This window comes from Panthera pardus, unplaced genomic scaffold (assembly GCF_024362965.1).
Source record: "Panthera pardus isolate Hobbes unplaced genomic scaffold, ASM2436296v1 HiC_scaffold_6, whole genome shotgun sequence".
Taxonomy (NCBI): Eukaryota; Metazoa; Chordata; class Mammalia; order Carnivora; family Felidae; genus Panthera; species Panthera pardus.
Window position 1 is genome coordinate 97,530,633 of NW_026526991.1, and position 23,237 is coordinate 97,553,869.

Here is a 23,237-nt window from a genome sequence, read left to right on the forward strand (position 1 = left end):
CAATGGAATCAAACTAGAAGCTGATAATGGGAAGATAAGAAAACCTCCAGGTACTTACAAATGAAACAACATATTTCTAAATCATCCCTGGATCAAATAGAAAAAGAAAATGGGAAAAGATATTGGACAGAATAAATACAATCTATCCGTCTCTGTAGGATGCAGCTAAGGCAGTGGTAAGAGGGGGATTTATAGCACTAAATGCTTTTATTATAAAACAGAGAGAGTGAAATCAATGACCCAAACTCCTATCTCAAGAAATAGAAAACGAAGAGCAACATAAACCCACAACAAACAGAAGGAAGGACATAATAAATGTAAGATTAAAATTTAATGACATTGAGGGGTGCCAGGGTGGCTCATGCAGTTGACCATTTGACTCTTTATTTCAGCTTAGGTCGTGGTCCCAGGGTTGTAGAATCAAGCTCCACATAGGACTCCACATTGAGCATGGAGCCTGCTTCGGATTCTCTCTCTCTCTCTCTCTCTCTCTCTCTCTCTCTCTCTCTCCTTCTACTCTGTCTTATTCTTCCCCTCTCCCCCACTTGCACTCTTCTCTCTCTTTCTAAAAATAAAAATTTAAAAAAATTTAAAAATTAATGAAACTGAAATCAGAAAAATAATACACATTCAATAAAAATGGCAATTAAAACTATTGCTCTGTAAAAGACTCCATGAAGAATATGAAAAGGCAAACTGCAGAGTGGAAGTAAGGGTGTTAAAACTGGCTTGTGAGCATAATTGGCTCCAGAAACGTGCTTGTAATCCGAAGTGCTTGTATATCAAAGCAGATTTCCCCATAAGAAATGGTAGAAACTCAGATGATTCATTCCACAACCCCAAAATATTTATGTAAAAATGACTGTGATACTGGAATAGAATACAAAATAATAAAAGAAATACAAAATATAAAGAAAAATAAACAAGTTAACTGCACTTACCTTTGAAAAGCTTTGTGGCTGGTGTGAGCCTTCGTGACAAGGGAGGAGGGTTATCGTGTGGGACAATTTTCATTATCACTCGTAGAATCACTGCTATCTATTGGCTCAAGGGAATTTTTTTCCTGTCATGCAACTTTAACAAGAACCTATTCAACGACACTTGCTTTTGCCTCCTTTTGAGGATTTCGCAGAACTGTGACGTTGCATTGTCATTAAACCGATTCATCACTTGCACTGCTACTCTTTATTCAGGTGGTGCTTGTCTACAAAATTTTGCACTGTTTCCCACATTTGACACATCTCCCTAATGTCAGTTGAAGTGAAGGTGTCTTTTGCCTTTTTCTCCTCCTCATGTGCAGATGAGATGCAGACGTAGACTCCTTATGAAATCTTGCAATTTCGGCCACTTGCTTACCTCATTCATACTTCTTGCTGATATTCTTTTTAACCTCCACCGTAATCATATCCTTTTTCTTACTGCCTTTCTTTTCAACCTTTTTCTGCATGGGGGCCATTGTATGAACTTGTACGGATGTTGACCCCAGTACGGTATTAATAAACTCTTGTCATATACTGTATTTAATGTACCTGGCAATAAGGCAGCAGAGGAAAGGGTCTATATCTGCAGGTAGCCTGACCTCGAATGAAACAAAACATTCCTAAGCTTATTCTTGTATGGAAAAACAAAGGACTGTCCGTAGGTGCTTTGAAGTGACAAAAAATACACGAGTTCCGGTTGGGGTCACCTTCCAACGTTCTGAAATATCACTGATTTCTGGCAAACACCATAGCCTGACTGAGCATCCAAGCCTGGGAGAGGATCACCCACTGTCCTGAAGTGAGAGAGAGAGAGAGAGAGAGAGAGAGAGAGAAGAATCAGTGGCTCGGTTGTGAGCACGTGACATTCGGCATCCCGTGCTACTCACATTGCAAGATACGGCTTGTTTATCGAGTGAAAATTTATTAGAAATGTTTGCTCATCTTGCAGAACACTCGCAGAGCAAGCTACTCGCAATCCAAGGTTTTACTCTATTTGTAAACACGTTTCGAACAATCTAATGAGTTTGGGCAAAAGACACAGACATTTCATTGCAGAAGACATACAGGTGACAACTAAGCACTTGAAAAGATGTTCAACATCCTTAGCCATTAGGAAAATACAAATTAAAGTCACAATAAGATGTCATCGCATACCTATCAGTATGGCTAATGGAAATGTAAAACGCAGCGCTAATGGGAACATAAAATGGTGCAGCCACAGTAAAAGAGTTGGAGAATTTCTCAATAAGCCAACACACAACTACCAAACCATCCATTAACTGCATTTCTGGACATTTATTCCAGAGTGATGAAACCTTAACTTCATACAAGGCTGTATACACAAATGTTCATAGCAACAATTTTATTCATAACAGCCCCCAAACTGAAAACACACCAAATGTCTTTCAAAGAGTGAAGGGTTCGTCTGTGGTACATCTATACCATGAAATACTATTTAGCAATAAAGAAGAAACTATTGATGCTTGCACCTACTTGGATCAATTCACAGAGAATTATGCGGAGCAAAAAAAAAAAAAAAAAAAAGGCCAGCCCCCAGATGTTACGTACCATATGATTTCATTCCTATCACATTCTTGGAATGACAAAAACATAGAGATAAAGAATAGGTTAACGGTTGCCAGGGCTTATGGACAAGGGCAAGGGCAGATAGAAATAAGGGAGAGGCAGGAAGGAAATGCATTTGCCTCTAAAAGGACAACCAAAAACAAAACAAAACAAAAAAATCATAAGGTAATGGATTTGTTCTATATCTTAACTACATTTGGTGTCAACATCTTGGTTGTGATATTATATTATAGTTTTTCAAAATGTTGCTATTGGTATGAATTGGTTAAAGCTTACAACTGCATTTGAATTTAAAGTTATCTCAACATTTTAGAAAACTAATTAAAAATGTTTGACTCTTCAATTTTTACGTTTATTGTATATATTTATTTATTATTACTGCATTACTATATCATGTCTCATTTCTGATTTCACAGGAAATCTTGTCAATTATTTATCCTTTAGTATGATATTTGTAAATATCGTTCCTCTCTAATCCATACATTAAGGAGGCTCATATAATTCTTAGTATATTATAGGTATCAATCACAAATTTATGGTTAAAATTTCCGTTTTTAAATATATTTTTAATGTTTATTTATTTTTAAGAGAGAGACAGAATGTAAACAGGGGAAGGGGCAGAGAGAGAGAGAGAGACACAGAATCTGAAGCAGGCTCCAGGCTCTAAGCTGTCAGCACAGACCCTGATGTGGGGCTTGAACTCGCAAACTGCAAGATCATGACCTGAGCCAAAGTCGGACGCTTAACTGACTGGAGCCACCCAGGCGTCCCGTGGTTCAATTTTTCAAATACTTGATTTTATACTTTTTGAGTTAGTTTTTTTCCTTTTGATTTGTTAATGTGGTAAATTCAGTTGATTGATTTTTGAATGAAAAACTAGCATTGTTTTCCTGGGATGAAACCAATATTCTTGTGGTATATTATTTTTTACGTATCATGAGTTCAGTTTTCTAAGCTTATTTTTTAAAATTATTCATCTCTCTTCATGAGTAAGATTGACTGGCCAGGTTTTGATTAGTGTTTTCCTGATTTGATCTTTTTATCTTCTTTGGAAGAATTTGTAACTTCTTTCTTTCATATGTGTTTGGTAAATTGGAACACAAAATTATCTGGGCATGGAGTTTTTGTTGGTTTTGTTTTCATGATTTATTTATTTCCCAAAAGGATGTATTTAGTTATGGATTGAATTTATTTAATAGTTACAGAAGTATGCCAAGGTAGAAATATCTTCTTGTTCCAAGTTTGGAAGAGGTGTTTGTCTGGGATGTGTCCGTTTTACTTAAATTGTCAACTATGCTGGTCTTAAATTATTCGTAATACACTATTATGATTTTTCGCGTCTGCCTTGACTTCTCCTACTCTTGGCAAAATTCCCTTTTAGGGGCTCCATTTTCCTTTCCTAAGATCTTGCCTCAGTGAAGACCAATCCAATTCATCACAAATATTTCAACTTCAAAAAAAAATTACTTTATATATATATATAGAGAGAGAGAGAGCACAAGTGGAGGAGAGGAGCAGAAGAAGAGAGAGTAGGAGAGAAAGAGAGAGAGAATCTTAAGCAGGATCCACGTTCAGCCTAGAGCCCAACACAGGGCTCGATCCCACAACCCTGGGATCTTGCCTGGAGCAGAAATCAAGAGTTGGACGCTTGATGGACTGAGTCATCCACATGCCTCAGAAATATTTTAATGCATTTAAACTTCAAATTGATTGGGCAGAAGAATGTAATAATCCCTGAGCGTCTTCTACCTGGAGGCTCTTCTCTCAGTACATAAGTACGTGCAAATAGAGCCATAGGAGGAAGGATAAGCAGTTCTGTTCAAATTCCTTACGCATCTATCAAGATTCAAAGGCAAATGGATACATTTTAAATCACTCAGTGACCCGGGCCCTGGGCTGCCTAAAATTTCTATACGTTACATTTGGTATTTCCACACCATCGTCTTTGAGAATATTCCCCCCAAATGTTTGCTACATGTCAAGAAGCCTGGGATTAATTTCTGTAAAGTACCAAGGGATGGTGAAGCACTAGATCTCATCTTTGTTATCATTCTTCTACATCTTTTCCTTTCAAAAAGTGTCAGATTTTTCATAGTCCAGGTTTATGTATACGTGAACTCCGTATTTTACCTTCACTGTCTCAAGTCAGGGAGAAGAAACACAACAGCTCATACTTTCCAGACCAACTCATTTCTGGTGTTTAGGAGTTATTCCACCAGAGAAGAAAGGTAGAAAGTTCAAAGAGTAAATTCAAAGAGAAGAGCAGAAGGTTGGAAAGTGTTTAGAACGGGAAATTCCCCCACTTACTCATGGTTACCTGCGTTGACTCTGTAGAATAAGCAATCAGAAGGCACACACACATCTGTGACTTAAAAATAAATGTGACCAATTTGCATAATTTATACGAATTTGAGACCAAACAGTAAAAACTGAAGTTTTTGATTCCTGAGCAGATTAAAAGCCATTCAGAAACCTAATTCACCCATTGAAAGAAAAAAAAATGTTTCAGACAAAAAAAAAAAAAAAAAAGAAGAAGAAGAAGAAGACGAGGAAGAAAAAGGATGAACACTCTGTCTCCGGAAATTGTCTTAGGTCGGAAGTTTGCGGTCTCTGTGACCATGTGCTACCAAAAGCATCCTGCTGAGCTGCTGTCTGATAAGGACTGTATATCCTGTCTTCTCTGCATCACTTTGCATGTAGCTCACATTACTTCATTTCCTGTTGGGGACCTTGCCCCGGATTCTTCATATAAGGTCAAACACGACAGAGGCTCTGCTGCTCTGACTCCTGGTGTCCTGAGTGGCTTCTTCCAACTTTGCCCAGGCACTCCTTTCTCTAAGCCCCAGTCTATGAAATATTAATGACCATCTCTGCCTTCGGCGTGTATGTATGAAATAAGATATACAGCATCTCTGAGCGAGTATACACCATTATGTGTATTTTACTAAGAGGTTGAACAACGTTTAGTTGTGCTAGTTTGGTTGCTTTAGTTTCCTATGCGATGCTTTGCTTTAGAGAGTTGAATCCCTCGGGGCTGACCACACAGGAAGCTGGCTTCCATATTTAGATGAGTAAGGGGTAACTGAAAAACCTGACCCCAGAATCTCTCCCACACTTCATCCTGACCCTCTACACTTTGCTTTGTCTTCTTTCCTGCAATGCCACATACAGAGATGCCTTTCTTGGATTTACCAAATACTGATTAGCAATATGAGCATGTAATCTATTGTGTCTAGCAAGACCCTCTTGCAAGTGAAATGGCATGCCTTTTTAAATGTTTATTTATTTATTTTGAGACACACAGAGAGAGAGAGAGAGAGCAGAGTAGGGGCAGAGACAGGGGGAGAGAGAGAATCCCAAGAAGGCTTCGCGCTGGCAGCACAGAACCTGGTGCGGGACTCGATCCCATGAACCATGAGGTCATGACCTGAGCTGCAATCAAGAGTGAACACTCGGGGCGCCTGGGTAGCTTGGTCGGTTAAGCGTCCGACTTCGGCTCAGGTCATGATCTCACGGTCCTTGAGTTCGAGCCCCGAGTCGGGCTCTGTGCTGACAGCTCAGAGCCTGGAGCCTGTTTCGGATTCTGTGTCTCCCTGTCTCTCTGACCCTCTCCCGTTCATGCTCTGTCTCTCTCTGTCTCAGAAATAAATAAACATTAAAAAAATTAAAAAAAAAAAAAGAGTGAACACTCAACCAGCTGTGCCACCCAGGCACCCTGAGATGGCACACTTTTAATAATTACATCAGGACAAGTGTCAACCAGATCTTCAGGGCAAACCCTATTCACTGTTCTTTCACTCTTTTGCATACATTTAGGTTGACTGCTTCCTCAAACCTAAGGGAGATTTCTTACACTCAAAAAAACAAGGACTGTGGAAGCAGAGGAGGATTAATGGGACAATATTAATTTTGTAGTGAAGTTCAGGTTATTATAAAGGACTTGCTTAGCAGGAGGTCCAGTAAATACCTAGAAGGCCCACTGATGACATCCGTTCTCAGTAATCTGACTGGTTTTCATGTTTGCAGAGGCTGTCTGCTGTCACCTATATACTAAGTGCTGAACTCAACAGAATACTTGGGCTGCTCCCATAAAGACAGAGGCAAAATGACTCCAAAAAAGAAATAGCACAGGTCTTGATCATGGTTATAAGGTTTACAGATAATCTTTTTCCTCCTTTTTAAGTTTAGTTATTTATTTATTTGTAACCAATTGAGCCACCCAGGTGCCCCCAGATATTTATTTTCTGAAAATAAGATCTCTGGTTATCATTTCTTTTCTCTGTCCAATGGCCTACTTATAGATGCGTTACATAAAAATAACATCAATAGTAGATGTCACATATATATATATGCATGTGTTTATAAATGTAAGCGTATCTAAATGTATACATATAGCATCCATTCACTTGACTACAGCTGAAGAAGCAAGAAACCTCGAGCACACAGGCAAGCATCTCCATATTATGAGCGCTGTCTGAGGTGGAAGTAAGAGAAGGCAGCTTCCTGTCTGTATCCTAGGCAGACAAGAGCCACGTTGCATCCCATCAGCAAGAATGCTGCGACTTCTCAGCTTTGTCTCTTACCACAAATGAAAAACTCTCCCCTTTTAGGACTTCTATCAAAGTGATTCCTTCATACATCATTCAATGCCTAATATGTCCCAAACCCCATACTAGAACACTGATGTTTTTAGTTTATAATTTTCTTTCCTCACCAAACCGTGTAAGTTGGATGTTAGTACTTTAAGTCTACAGATAACAAAGCCAAAGCTCAGTGGAGTTGTGCACTTTCCCAAAGCCATGCAGTTAGCAAATGCTTGAGCCGGTATTCGCACACAATCTGTTGTGTGTCTGCCCAGTAAGTATTTTGAACTCTTTCTATATTCTAGGTGCTGTTTTATACTAGAGATTCATTGTTGAATAAGTCAGCCATGCCCCTGCTCTTAAAGATGCTATTTTCTAGAAAGGGAAATAAATGATAACAGTGAATTTTCAAAACTAGATATATATACATTTACATTATTTATTTATTCATTTATATATGTATTCGTTATATATATATATATATATATATATATATATATAATGAACTACAAAATTTCAGAGGAGAATATATTTTATACCATTCTTCTTCTTTTTAAATGTTTTTAGTTATTTTTGAGAGAGCCAGAGCTTGAGTGGGGGAGGGACAGAGAGACAGAGAGAGACACAGAATCCCAAGCAGGCTCCAGACTCTGAGCTGTCAACACAGAGCCTGATGTGGGGCTCTCAAACTCATGAACCGTGAGATCATGACCTGAACTGAAGTCTTATACTAACTGACTGAGCCACCCAGGCACCCCTGAGAAAAGATTTTATAAAAGAAGAGAGTGAGGTAATATTGTGGCCAATGGAAGGTAAATTCTACAAGGGGTTGGGGAAGGTCTTGCTGAGAAGGTGACATGTGAGGTAACATAAACAAGAAGAAAGTGTTAACCATGGAAAATCTGAGAGAACAAGGGCAAGAACACACTCCATAAAACCAAAATAAGTTTAGCTTTTCTCAAGGAACACAAAGAAGGTCACCATAGCTGACCTATAGGGAGTAGGAGAGAAAATCGCGGGAGATGATTATTTGACTGTAAAATCTGTACTTTTTTTAAATAATGCTAACCAACTTAACTTTTCTGGAATATTCAAATTTCAAAAACGGTGTCCCACTAAGAAAACTGATTTTCACACTTACGTGGGAGTCATCAGAGGGGAAAAGGCACGTTAGTAAGTGGTAAAACTGGACCAGGATTTCTGTGGTTGCCCAACGAACTGCTAGAAGTCGCTTTGTAGGTGGGAAACACACATGGCAAGGATTATTAGTGTGTGTAAGAATATTTGCTTTCTCCCCCCCATCATACCCCACAGACTTGGAAGGGTTCAAATACTGTTGTAGATTTATAACTGTTATATTATCCCGTCACCCGAGCCCCAAGACCAGGTTCTTGAGTAAGAATGTCATAGATATGAACACTGAACTTAAGAGAAAGAAAACAGCTGGAGTTTATCAGAGATAGCTTGCATACAAGGGAGCCAACAAGAAAGAGGAATGCTGCTCCCCGAAGGGGCAGCGTGCAAGGCTTATAGAGAGGTACTCTTCCAAAGAGTGAGGCGCTGGGAGTGGGGAAGCATCCTTCAGTCCTACCGTCATTATCTTGTGGTCTTTACTTTTCAACGGACATGAGACAATCACAGGCTGACTTTCTCCATGGTCCACCTCCTTTCAGGGCTCCTGAAAAACAGAAATCCTTGTGCAAGCAGGTTTTAAGTTGTTATTTCTAATTTTGCCCAGACTACCATTACTCCCTAACAGCTGTTATCTCTCATTTGTTTGCTTTCCCAGAAGTAGGTATTTGTCTCTAAGAGTATGGAAACTTTCAACCCTTGGCCCAGACCAGGAGTTTCACAGGAATTAAGTCCCTCTTGCTTTCCCTACACTGTCTCGACCCCATACATTCTTCATGATACAGTGTGTATAGTCAGTGCCAAGGTGTGGACATTAACCCAGGTCTCCCAACTTTAGGAGAATAAACAGAGGACCTAAGTTGTTTTAACACAAAGAAATTAGTGAACGCAGCAGATGTTTCCCTTAAATACCCAATTTGCCTCCTCCATCCCTCATCTGTAATATTCAAGGGTGTCCTTGCTACCCAGTGGCAGTCTACAATCCCCCACACCTCCCTGAGTGGCACTCTGTATTCTGGAACTTTTACAGTTCTTTAATGTTTATTCTACTTTAGAGAGAAAGAGAGCTCAAGCGAGCCCGATATGGGGCTGGAACTCACAAACCGTGGGATCGTGACCTGAGCTGGTGTCGGACGCTCAATCGACTGAGCCACTCAGGCACCCATGGAACTTTTATGACTTTTATACATATTCTTTCATTAGTTCATATTTATTTATTCATGCACTCAACAACTCTGTGTAGTAAGCACATACTAGGTTCCAGTTGTTATGTCAGGTGTTAGAGCCATAGAGGGGGTAAGCCAGAAAAAGTTATTGCCCCCAAGCAGCTTACTTAGTCTAGAAAGGAAAGTAGATGATAAACAATGATATAATGTCAGCTGTCACCATGTGATATAAAGAAAGATAAAGGTATACGGTGGCATAGAGCGTGAGGTTCTATTTTACATATAGAAAGCACATCGAAGACCTTTCTGGGCAGATCATAGTTGAATAATAAATGAAATGAGTTAAAGGAAGAGAGAGACATGCAAGCAGATGAAAGAAGAACGTTTCAGAGAAAATGCACAAATTCTGAAGTGGGAGTATGCTTGACATTTTTGTGGTATAGCAGAGGTTACAGTTGGAGAGGGCAGTGACTAATAGGGAAAATGGCAGGAGAGGTAGCCAAGGGCTAGATCAGAGACCTTCTCAACTATAAGAAGGTCTTTGGATTTTTATGGTGATTTTGATAAGAAGGCTTTGCGGGTAGGAGTGGGGAGGAGATGAACATCTCAACAAAGTGATAGGACTTAACTTTAAACAACGCTTCTTGCTGTCGTGTGGAAAACATACCAGGAAACGGACTGAGAGTGGAAGCAAAGAGAACCCTTAAGACCAACGTGTAACTCTTAACGTCTTAGGTTAACAAATAAATACAATGGCCTAACTTAGCCACAGTCGATGAGAATTGCCAACCCATCTAAGCATAATACTTTCACGAAGTCTTTCTTTTGAAACCAGATTGTCTTTAAAGAAGAGGTACTAATGACAAAAATTGTGGCAGCAAGATTGGTAACCAGAGTGATATTTTGATCCCCTCTTTAAGTCACCACGCACAGACATTCTGGCTTCATTTTGTGTTGATCTTAATAGCTTAGATGGTATTAGATGCCATGGCAATATATTTTTTATAAATCATACTCCTTGGGGAGCCTGGGTGGCTCAATCAGTTAAGCCTCTGACTCTTGATTTCAGCTCAGGTCATAATCTCGGGGAACACGGGGTCCATGATGACAGCACAGAGCCTGCTTAAGATTCTCTCTCTTTCCCTCTATCTCTCTCTGCCCCTCCCTCACTCGTGCTTTCTCTCTCCTTCTCAAAAATAAAATACATAAAATTTATGACAATCATACTCCAGATGTCTGACACCTCAGAAATACATGAAAAATAATCACATAAAAGAGGAGAAAATTAGAGAAGAATAAGATACTAGGGGGAATAAGGGCAATCTAGATGACAGTAAAATGTGGCAAAAAATTAACAGGAGGTAAATGAAACAGGTAATTTAAGACAAACAATTTTAGACTATCGGAAGTTCCAGACCACAAGGTTTCTATTTCTTGAATTAAAAGCAAGCGTGTACTAAATGGTAACGTAGAAGAACTGGTCCCTGGGGAAGCGTCAATGATACCCTTCTGACAGCCGATTTATAGCTTCCTAAGTAAAATTCTTCCAGAGTGGAGAGAGATTCATGAGGACAGAGATCTTAAAATTCTTACTTAACAATGACCCCTCTAGCCCCAAACAGTGTCAGGGTCAGAGTGCATGCTCAATAAATATTAGTCGTTCATTAACTAAATGAATCAGAATCTAGGGGAAATATTACTCTCCAAATTATTTCCACCTCAAAGATAAGAAGCCTTAACCGTTCTCTCCTTACTTAAATACACCGTCTCCTAAACTATCTGTGTTTTTTACAAACTTAAAGAAGGATGTCTCAGATGCTGGAAAAATCCCGCTTGTCGCTTCATGCTACACCTACGGTTGTGAGAAAGCACATTTCAGACAGCAGGGAAAACCCGCAGCTCACCACCACAACACGGTGTGAATTGTCTGGGCCGCTGGAGCATAAATTAAAGAGAACTGATGTAGTCGAGCGGGTATAGGTGGCAAGAGGAAGGGGGTGGAGACAATATAACAATATAAACGCTGAGGTACCTCACAGACTCAGAGACGGGACAAGAGGTCTAGCAAAGACTTTTGCTGTAGTTGGCTTGGCCTGGGATTAGCCGGGGACTCTTGACTAGAGCAAAGATGAATTCTGAAGAGTGTTCCATAACAGAGAACAGCTCCTTGCATCCGGAGAGAGGACAACAAAGTAAGTCAGACCTTATTTGTTATATCCTTGTAACAAAACTCCTTTTCCCTCTCTGTCCCTCACACACACATACATCTATCTGTCTGTCTATCTATCTATCATCTATCTATCATCTATCTATCTATCTATCATCTATCATCTAGCTAGCTAGCTTATATATTACAGTACTTTAAAAAATGAGCCTTTGTCTTTAGAAAAACTTGGTTACATTTTGCTTCAGTCCAGGAAAAGGAGAATATGGGAACAAGTAATTATTTCTCTATCTACCTGAAACATGAGAGGAGACCACAGCGTTGGATTTCAGAAGGCCTTTAAAGACCTGTTCCTTTGTTTCAATGTTCAATGTTTCAATGTTCCATATCAGTTCTTCAGATTTACCTGGAAAGCTCACTGGCCCAGTGCATTCCGCATCCTTTTTCCATATCCATCTGTAGGCACTTCAGGAAGCACAGCCTCTCTTTACAAAACTTTTCTGGGCCTTCCACATGAACAATTACATTCTTCGTTGTCTTCACCTGTGTCTTTGTAGGCTTTCTGTTTGCTTCGTTGTATTCTCGTGACAGCATCCTCCAGTTGCTGGCAATGAAGGTTTCCAACCTTTGAGAGGATAGACGGACGCATATCTGAACATTTACCGGGCCTGGTGGTAGTTTCTTAGGAGAAGGTCACGAAAAGTTCTTGAAAGGGCAATCTTCTGCTTCTGCACCCTTCATAGAACTCTTCCTCTATTTCATCATTCTGCTTCACCCTCTAATCACTGGCTTCAGATTCGACATGAGTCACACATGGTTCTTCCTTTCTTCTGTTTTTCATCTAAATACATCAAAATGTGATTATCTTAGCTATTTACTTTTTCCCCTCTTCTCTTTGCCTATTCTGTCCACAGAATTTATTCTCTTTCCTGTTACCAGAACGCTCCCATTTTTTTTTTCTTATAATGTGTTTCTGTGAGGCTTGTTTGTTTTTTTTTTTTTTAATTTAGCCTTCTTCCTCTCCAATTAATGAGGTGCCCCCCAAACTTACTTTTAGGCAAAGTTACCTGGTAATCAAGGGGTGCATTATAACATGAACAGCAGAGCTGAACGGTCTGGAGAGTGGGATTGCTTTCTGAGCCTGTGTCTGCTAGACTGGTTTATGTTAGGAAGACACCAATCGCTTCTGATAAACCCATCTTGTACTAAGTACACACAATCAAGTGTGCATAAGAAGTGCAAGCCGCAAAGATTCCTGGTAGCTAGGTAACCATAATGTTATGGCCCAGTTGAGCTGCTGAAAAGAAATAACGTACATAATAATAAAATCACCCAGTAAGTAGAGATCATAGTTGCACAACGAAGGACCTAATTCAGGAATCCGCAACTTTTCCCGAGTTCTCCAATTTTCTATTGAGTGTTTAGTTTATGCTGCCCTTGTAGTTGCTTTATTACTGTAAGCCATCATTGGGCATCACCTTTGGATGACTTGGTATTTAATCGTGGATTTAGCTTCAATTTCTTCATTAATGAACAGGGCCCATAATCAGAGCGGAAGTATCCTGTAAGGGGAGTGTTTTGTTGCCTAGGTGATAAATCAAACAGTGAGTAACAATAGCCCTCACTAATGGAGAAACATACAGTCTGAGAATCACCTCCACCTTTTGCCTGTGGATAAGCCAATAGACTGAGCTAGGCTGGCTCTGAGTTCGGGAGCTACATAGATGAGTTAGTGTTTGCCGAGGAACCACAACTCTTGCTGCATTGAGTCTAAACAACATGATTGACTCTCACATGGGGAGAAGTGAAACTAGACAGACAGTTCTGAACTTGCTACCCTATCTACCAAGGGCAGCTTCCGGTGATAGTTGTATGCTGGTAAAAAAAAAAAAAAAAAAAAAAAAAAAAAGGAAGATTTGCTTTGAGAAGCTGAGAGAAATAGAGCTAGAGAGGAGTGAAGTAAAAGCTTCTCTTGCAAAACCCCAATGCAGACCTATGCTGGGAAAGAACAATCCCCAGAAGCAAAAATGATAACCAGTGAACAATGAAAGAAAACACACCTCTGTGCTCAGTTTCACTTCGGAGAAATGTTTTTAGGAAAAGAAATACAAGAATCTCAAGATATGTCCTCTTTTAGTATGCTTTTAATTATGGAAATCATAGCATATAGAAAAACATGATATGTTTGCATTCGATGCTATTTTGTATGGTAATTTCTAGTATCATTCAAGTGGCCATTTTACGTTTCAGTTTTTGAGAACCTAATAGGGAACTATGTATCTCTTGTGAGGCCAAATTTTAGAAACCCTGAGGGGTCATCCTAGCAAAAATCAAATTCAATCACTGGTCACAAAATCTTCTTCTCTCCGTTCTTGATTACTTATTTATATTCTAAAGCAGATATTCTTGTAGTTTTTTTTTAAACTAAGAATCATCATTCACATCATGTTCATATTCCACAAAATTATTTCTTATTGGTGAAATCAAGTCAAATTTTTGCTTCGTTTCAGCATTATACAGAAGGTACATGAAAAAAATCAACTTCTACCTAACATTTGCTGTATAATATTGTTATGTTTCCTCTACTATCTTCTCTTGAAAAATTCAAATATTTTGCTCTTCACTCAAATATCATTTTAATTGAGGCATAATTGACATGCCACAGACGCACAAATCAAAAGTATGCCATTTAATGAGTTCCATAACAACTCCAATCAAGATTTGAAATTTCACCCTAGAAAGTTCCCCTGTGTTTCTTTCCAGCCAAATTACTTTTCCTACACACATAAAAGCAATTACTTTTCTGATTTCTGTTGCCATAGTTTAATTCAACTTTTTTTTTTTTTGAGTATAGGTAACACATAATGTTACATTATTTTCAGGTGTACAACATAGTAATTCTACACCCCTTTATGTTATGCTATGCTCACCATAATGTAGGACCCTCTGTCACACCATGCTCTTACACTACCACGGATTATATTTCCTATGCTGTGCCTTTCATTCCCGTGAATTATCCATTCCATCGCTGGAAGCCTGTATCTCCCACTCTCCTTCACCCATTTTGCGCATACCCCCATTCTCCTCCCCTCTGGCAATCTTCATTTGGTTCTCTGTATTTATGGGTCCGATTCTGCTTTCTGTTTGTTCCTTCACTTGCTTTGTTTTTTAGACTCCACCTATAAGTGAAATCATATGGTGTTTGTCTTTCTTGGTCTGACTTCGTTCAGCTATCCTTGCGTGTCATATAAATGGAAATCTATAGTTTATAGCCTTGAATGTCATATAAATGGAAATCTATAGTATATAGTTGTAGCTGCATTTTTTTCACTCGACATTTTTTGAGACCAATGCATTTTGTTGCATTGATGAGGTTTTTTGTTTGTTTGTTTTTGTGGGTTTTTTTTTTTTGTTTTTGTGTTTTTTTCTGCTGAGTAGAATTCAGATATGCCATATCTTGTTTATCCATATTCCTACTGATGGATATGTGGATTCTTTCTAAGATTTGGCTGTTAAGAATAAAGCTGCTATGAGCATTCTTGTTTTGTACAAGTCAAACTCTCAATCAGAGGATAGGTATATATTTCATTGTATGAAAAACAGCTTTCCAAATTATCTTTACATTTTACTCCCCCATCAGTAATATATGAAAATTTCCATTGCTTTACGTATGTACTGACTTCACCAAAAAGTACCACCAGTCTTTTTTTTTTTTAATTTTCAGTCATGGTACTTGTAGATATTTATATATCAATTCAATATTTTTTATTCATCATCCATATTTATTACATTTAAGTCAACTTTCTTAAACAGGAACTACAGAGAGGTTAAGGGATTATGCTTAGGATGTCCTTTTTATGTGTCTCCTAGGGTAATCAGATATTTAATAAATGTTTTTGTGATTCAAACAATAAAATCATCATAAACTTAGAATTTTTGTAGGTACTAAGTGCACATATTAGGCAGATATTTTATGATCTCATTATTATCCCTGGATCGTTTCATTTCTAGCCAAAAATAAACTGTCCAAAGTCACTCAAAATTGGGGGGAAATTAACTTATAAATTTCATCTAAGAAGATAAGGAGGTATTGAAAAGCTAATGCCTCAGGAGAATATCAAATGTCCCTTTCTTACTTCCACAGTTGACCTGAATTCATCATGAACTTTCTCCCTGCAGGTACCACCGCCAGCCCTCAGTTTGCAACACAGCATGAAGGGTCCCTTCAAGTTCCTATCCCATGTGCTGTATTGAATGTGGTCTTTATCACTTGTTTAATCATTGCTCTCATCGCTTTATCAGGTGGGTCTGTACTTCATGAATTCATTCTGCTGTTAGCATTCCTGTCCAGCTGAAATCAACAGGGATTACTGGCACTAATTAATCTGAAATTCTGATTAATTTAGAATCACCCCCATTTTTTTTTTAAAAGCATCATTTTTGTTTTATTTGTTTGCTTTTGCATGGAACTTAATCTAAAAGCCTTTGGTTTAATCTTAACAGTAAAGCCTTTAGGCAAGGGAGGGTCAGGGATTGTTAGCTGCCATTGTACAGAAAGTGAAATGTGTAACATGCCCAACTCTAGCCCCAGAACCCTCACAGAGGAGGATATGGTCTCACATGAAGGAAAAAAAAGCGGTGTGTGGGGGGGGGGGGGGGGGGACTCTCATACTTTGGAATCTAGAAATGGTCTCTCTCTCTCTCTCTCTCTCTTTTTTAGAATCACCCCCATTTTTTATACATGGCTGATTTCTTTGAACATCCCAAATATAATTCCATATTCTTTAGATAATCAATGCAACGCTTTCTCAGTTGCCTAGAACGTCTTTAGAAGTATTAAAGGTGTCTATGATTTAAAAATTATTGTGGGATGGGGGAAGGGAAGGAAAAAAAATAAGTTAAAAATTATTGTGGGAGAAAATTACACGAGCAGATTTTTAAATCTGAAGTGAAAGGGACTGATTTAGATTCTAACTAAACAGACATTTAGCTAGGGGGAAAATGTGGGCTTCACATTCATTTTTGATAGAAAAAAATAATATCTAAGCCATAGATTAATCAGGAATTGACCAGTCTTTTGTTTTTTATCTCAAGGGCAACAGAATGGTGCTTACGCATAATTAAAATATATATATATCTAGAAGCTCCCAAAGAATTAATTGGGATACGGTATTCAAAACATAGCAATACCAAGACATTTGCCTTTAACAAACATGAAATCTTACAATTTTATGAAATGTCCCCAGCCATAGTTCTTTCTGTATTCTGAATTATTTCCCTACAAATTATTCTCTCCTTCTCCCAATTTAGTGTTTCGTTGGCTGCATTGGAATTTATAATGCCCTTTACCCTTTTTAGTCCAAAGACTACTGGCAGGATTTTTCTATTTTCCTACCCCTTTCGGAGATTATGGCCCAAAGGACACCTTCTTATTTCTTGCATCCTGACAGTGGTAGTTAGGCACAACAGGAAATTAGATAAAGTGAGAACCTGCCTTCTTGCTCTTCTCAGAATTCACTTCTTGCCTCTCATCCTTGTCATTGTCAGCTAGTTTCTTTTATTACTAAAACAAACCATTTTCCTGTTCACAGTTGGCCAATACAACTGTCCAGAACAATATTCACACCCACTGCCATCAAATAGCCCTGTTTCTTCATGCTCAGATGATTGGATTGCATACCGGAGGAAATGCTACTTTATTTCCACTGTAACAAAGGACTGGAAGTCAGCACAAAACTTTTGCTCTGAACATTGGGCTACTCTTGCCTTCGTTGATTCTGAAGAGGACATGGTAAGATTCAAAAACAATTTCCTAAATATTTGCTATTTTTTGATAGAGATAATCTGTGATTTCTTTGAAGACATTGTACCTATCTCCCTTGTAGGGAAATTTAGTTACAGAAAAGCATGAGATCAGTCTGAGGTCATAATCAGGGTTCCGTTTAACCTTGTAAATTTGATTTGATTATTTAGCTTCAATGGCCAAAAGTTCAAACGAGCTGGTCCCAAATAGAGCTAATAAGTGAGCAGCTTAGCCATCATGCCTTGAATTGCAGCTTTTGAGAAATGTAATTTATTACATACTTACCAGAGGGGTTGTTTAACATATGCCTTCTTTGTGCTTTCTTCAAGATCTTTTTAAAACGATTTGTGGGTAGAGCCGAACATTGGATTGGGCTGAAAAATGAAGATGGCCGGACATGGAAATGGTCAGATGGCAAAGTATTCAATAACAGGTAAGTTTTTAGATGTCTCTTCATCCTCCCCAGAATGGCAGCTCAGGGAAGCCATTTTCCTTTCAAATCAAAGGTTGTGCCCTTTATGAGCAGAGCTTTACCAGTCTGTTTTGTACGCTTATACTCTTTCAAATTCTTCAAAGAACGGTTTTAATATTGCCATTTTTCTCTTTTTATCTATTTGGAAATCATACAATAAATGCTTCTAGCATGTTTATCTCAGCAAATTTCAGTGTGAGTGACAGACTCAGAAATTTTCCAGAAATAATTGCAATGCTGCAAAAAGAAAAAAATCCAACATTTCCAATCTCGTATATATATTTTCCTGATAAGCTGGAGTTTTTCTTTTTTCTTTTTTTTTAGAAAATAATTCCCTTTGCCCTCTCCCAATTCTCATCACCACAGAGATAAAGAACAATATTTCTAATCATGAATTAGAAGCTTCTGTGAACCTAAGAGAAAACTTGCCTCAGAATGAAAGATATTGCCTAATTTTATTACCTGTAATTAATGTACATTTTAAAGTTTAAAGGACATTTTATATGTTTAGTGTTAATCTTTTCATCTGAAAACTCAGAATTGAATAAATCTCTAGGTATCTAAATAGTTTCATGATAATTACTGATATGGAGAATAAATTTAAAAATCTCTAGAAAAAGAATTCTTAATATATGTCCTATGGGACTATACATGCAGATGGGCTTTAGGGGCCATAAACCTAACTCAGCAACAACCAAGAATCACTCTTCTGGTGGTATGCCAACCGAAGGAATGGAACTGTTACTCTCTGCTCTGTATCCACCCTCCACATAGTATTTCTTCCAGTCTCGGTCTACTGTCTTTACAAGTTAGTTTATGGTCAACTTGACCAGCTGACATGCTTCATGAGGTCCTACCAAGCGAAAAAAAAAAAAAAAATCACAGACTACCCTCACAAAGTTCATTCTCCTGTAACTGAATGGAAATAATGAACTGAAAATAATGCTGACTTTCTTTATTGTTTGCCAGGTTCAACCTTACAGGATCTGAGAACTGTGCATTTCTGAATAGCACAGGGGTCATCAGCACAGAATGTGAAAAGAATTTATACTGGATATGTAGTAAGCCCTTCAAATAATGAGGAAACATATTTGCTTCTAGACTATGGTGACTTGGAACTCGAGGAAATTTGTGTTGATGGATGCTGCTTTATGGTCAGAAATTTTCCATAAAAACTTTGTGGGAAAAAAAAAAACTTTGTATTATTTTGGAAACCTTCTTCCAAATGAGACTATGGAAAAAAGGAAAAGAAATTCCAGGTTATCCAGCCATGAGCTGAAAAAGGCACAGGTTGCCTGACCATTCATTACGCGCAAAAATGAGAATGACTTTAAGCCTTATGGATGCACTTTATATTTTAAAATTCAGAAATAGTAAAATAACTAGGCTTAGAGTTATTATTTATTGTTGAATGACTACCGAAACTGAGTGTGCTCCTCATATTTGCACTATTTGAAGATGTTAACTGATGGTATTAAAAACCAAATGTCAACATAAGAAATTTTAACCAGTAGTGCAGACATTTAGTCTAAATGCATTTTTTGAGAAAAAAATCAGAGAACATTTCTAAGTGGACAAATGCTTATGAAACTAAGCTTCATAATATTTTTCTCTTTATAGAGAAGTTTGCCAAGTTACTTTGTCATTTTCCTGCCAAAAGAGTGGGATAATCATGTATTTATATGGTTTGTTGGTTTTTGTTTTTGTTTTTGTTTTTTTAGTTCTACGTAACTCATCTTTTCCAATGGTACATACTTCATTGTCTTAAAAATCTTACATGTAGCATTTTACAGAGACACAGACAAAAGCAAAGACTATAACGGATATTTGTGAAGCAGATGAAAGTGTTGGAAAATGTGCAATATGTGATGTGGTAAATTTCTACCGGGAAAAAGTCTGTATTCTTCAAACCTGGAATAGTCAAGTCTTATCTGACTATAAATTTGTACCTTTCCTAATCAATTCTCCCACGTGCAATGCTTCATATGAAGTATTTTCTGAGTGCAATAGTGTTTCTTTGTCTTTTGTATTCACTGCCATTATAAGCTGATTTTGTGTAAGTTAAAATAAAAGTAGAATCCACAAAACGGTTTCTAAGAAGTGTTCATTCCTTCAAAATACACTAATATATGTCATAGTATCAGAAAACAGAACATTAGAACATTTTTTAAACTTATGTACAGTAGAAACTTAGCTTTATAGCACAGTTTGTACTTTTGGTTTTTGGAATTTTTTTTAACATCTATTTTTAAGACAGAGAGAGACAGAGCATGAGCCGGGAAGGGGTAGAGAGAGAGGGAGACACAGAATCCGAAGCAGGCTCCAGGCTCTGAGTTGTCAGCACAGAGCCCGACGTGGGCTCGAACTCACAGAGCGCGAGATCATGACCTGAACCGGAGTCAGATGCTCAACCGACTAAGCCACCCAGGCGCCCCTAGTTTGTACTTTTTGAATTGTTTTCATATGTGCTTCCAAAAGGGCTCTATTTATTTTTCTGTAGAGCAGATGTGCAGTGAACATTCAAATTGACTTGAGAGGAATGTAGGTCATTTAAATTTCTGACTCTGTTATTTTCTTCCTTTCTGTTGTTATTCATCACCCTCATACTAAAGAGACATAGAGAAATTAGGAGACATCTAGAGTTATTTTGCAAGGGCCTATTTATAAAGCTCATCTTCTCTCAGACCTGGTGCTGACAGCTCAGAGCCTGGAGCCTGCTTCTGATTCTGTGTCTCCCTCTCTCTCTCTGCCCCTCCTCTGCTCATGCTCTGTCTCTCTCTCTCTCTCTCTCTCAAAAATAAACATTAAAAAAATTTTTTTAAATAAATAAAGCTCATCTTCTCTCCAATAAAAGTATAATTGGCCCTCATAACTGATGCTCTGTATTTTAGTCATTTACACAAAATAATCCATAAAGTAGAAACAAGGCGCTATGTTAATCTCTACGAGATACTCGAGTCAGGAAAAATTCTGTTACCTTCAAAATTGTTTGATGAATGCGTTTCACAATATGCTTCTCCGAAAGCTGCAATGTATTTCATCATATTCTTCTCTGAAGGCTTCTCTGAATGCCATTCTGATATCTCTAAACTGTTATCACTAGAATGCCATATTGGAAAGAAATGTGGGTTCCAGACACTGCCTATAGTGATAAAAAAAAAAAATAGAGGTTTCTTAATTTCAGTGTCCTTCAGTTCCCACAGCTGCAAAATAAAACAAATGGCTTTCAAACTCTAATATCCTATCGTTAATAATAACAAAGCACTCTTGAGTCACGTTAGAAAACAAAGTCTTGTGATTTACCTGTTATGAAATGTGTAGGCGGAAAGTGTAGCTAAAGGCCAAAGCACAGGACAAGTATTTGTTTCGCTTCCGCCCCGCACCGTCACCGTCACCAGTTGTCCAGCTGTTTTAGTTAGCACTGGTCAGAAACTTACTTACAATTGGGTAGAAATTAAATTAGTTAATACATGGAAACGAACTTAGAAGAGTCCCTGCCTCAAAGTGAACCCCCAGGATGTATTAACTTTGAATGATGATTGTTATGTCATTAAAGGTCCAGTATTGACATAGAGCAGCATTTCTACATAATATGTTTATTTCTACAGCATGTTTTTTTTTTAATTTTTAATATTTATTTATTTATTTATTTATTTATTTATTTATTTATTTTTGAGATGGAGAGAGACAGAGCACGAGCAGGGGAGGGGCAGAGAGAGAGGGAGACACAGAATCTGAAGCGGGCTCCAGGCTCCGAGCTGTCAACACAGACCCCAACTTGGGGCTTGAACTCAAGGACCGTGAGGTCATGACCTGAGCTGATATATATACTCGATTTGCTCCCGCGTTCAAGCTTTTACGTAATTTTTAAAATGTTGAATTTGCAGGCTATATTCATCTTGGATAATTATGTTAATGCGTGCTGAAGGCACCTACCAATTATCTGTGTTTTATTTGGCATTTGCAACACAATTTCAATTCCTTCCTCTGGAAAGAGGAATAACAGTTCACCTGCTTATTTCACATAAATACAGGGACTCAATAAAATGACAACTACTTTTAAAATGATAGAATGCCATTGAAATGCTGGATCCTATAGTCAGTATTGAACTGATTCAACATTTTTATAATTCTAATATAGAAATGATCTTTCTAAGCTTGCTCTCAGTTTTCATAAATTTGACTAGATTTTAACACATGAAAATCTATGCTAATAAAATTCTAGAGAAAATGTTGGAATATATATGATTGGAAAGATTGCTGATGATCATACACATTGGTATAGTTTAACCTTTGGAATGCAGTTTTTAAAACACTTACCAAAAACCCTAAAAAGATTCCATGTTTCTGTTGATGTGACCATTTTGGGGGGGAGAGAGAAGACTTTAAAGGAATAATCTCTGATGTTCAAGATATAACCACAAAATGTTATCAAAGAGCTATTTTTAATAATGATAAATTAGAAACCACTTAATGGTCCAAAATTAAAGATTTAGTTAAGTAAATATGATTCTACTACATGATGAAATAATATGACGACAATGAAAAATAATAATAAAAAAGAATGTTTAGGTATATGGGGGAATGTGCAAAGTATTATTGTTAGGCCAGGTGAAATATATATCCAGTAAGATTTTATCCTGTTAAATATTAAATAGAAATACACACATTTTGTGTTTCTATATCTTAAAGACAGAAAACTACAAAGGTGAAGACAATGGTTTTCCCTGAGTAATAGGAGTATAGATAACATTTGTTTTCTTCTTTATGTTTCTTCATAGTTTCAAGATATTCTATAAGAGAAATTTATGTTAATAAGCCCTAATATAGTATCATTAAAGTAGCAATTTTATTATTTAAAGTATGACTCTATTTCCTAGTGACCAATTGCCAATATTAAAAATGAATTTGGGGGCACCTGAGTGGCTCAGTCGGTTAAGCATCCAACTTCAGCTCATGTCATGATCTCACCATTCACGAGTTCAAGCCCCATGTTGAACTCTGTGCTGACTGCTCGGAGCCTGGAGCCTGCTTCATATTCTGTGCCTCCCTCGCTCTCTGCCCTCTCCCCCCTTGGGCTCTGCCTTTCTCTCTCTCTCTCTCTCTCTCTCTCTCTCTCTGTCAAAAATAAATAAACATTAAAAAAATTTAATAATGAGTTTGTTTGCGGTGCCTGGATGGCTTTGTTGGCTGAGCATCCAGCTCAGGTCATAATTTCGTGGTTCCTGAGTTTGAGCCTTGCATCAGGCTCCTGTTGTCAGCGCAGAGCCCCCTTTGGGTCCTCTCCCCCCAACTCTCCCCCCTCTCCCATCCCGTCTCTGTCCCTCCTCCTCCTCTCTCTCTCTCAAAAA

The 23,237-nt window shown here is 37.9% G+C and overlaps 1 protein-coding gene and 1 long non-coding RNA gene across 2 annotated transcripts; one reads left to right on the top strand and one right to left on the bottom strand.

Annotated features, from left to right (window-relative positions):
- Positions 1-1,627: 1,627 nt before the first annotated feature.
- On the bottom strand, positions 1,628-12,412 carry LOC109259084 (uncharacterized). Its single transcript, XR_002076552.2, has 3 exons — positions 12,018-12,412; positions 8,742-8,828; positions 1,628-1,774 (listed from the first exon to the last, which is right to left on the bottom strand). It is a non-coding gene; the product is annotated as an uncharacterized LOC109259084 (long non-coding RNA).
- Positions 11,479-19,973, top strand: CD69 (CD69 molecule). Its single transcript, XM_019436412.2, has 5 exons — positions 11,479-11,639; positions 15,791-15,913; positions 17,203-17,402; positions 17,744-17,847; positions 18,856-19,973. The coding sequence occupies exons 1-5, from the start codon at positions 11,576-11,578 to the stop codon at positions 18,962-18,964; spliced, it is 600 nt and encodes a 199-aa protein (XP_019291957.1). The 5' UTR covers positions 11,479-11,575; the 3' UTR covers positions 18,965-19,973.
- Positions 19,974-23,237: the final 3,264 nt, after the last annotated feature.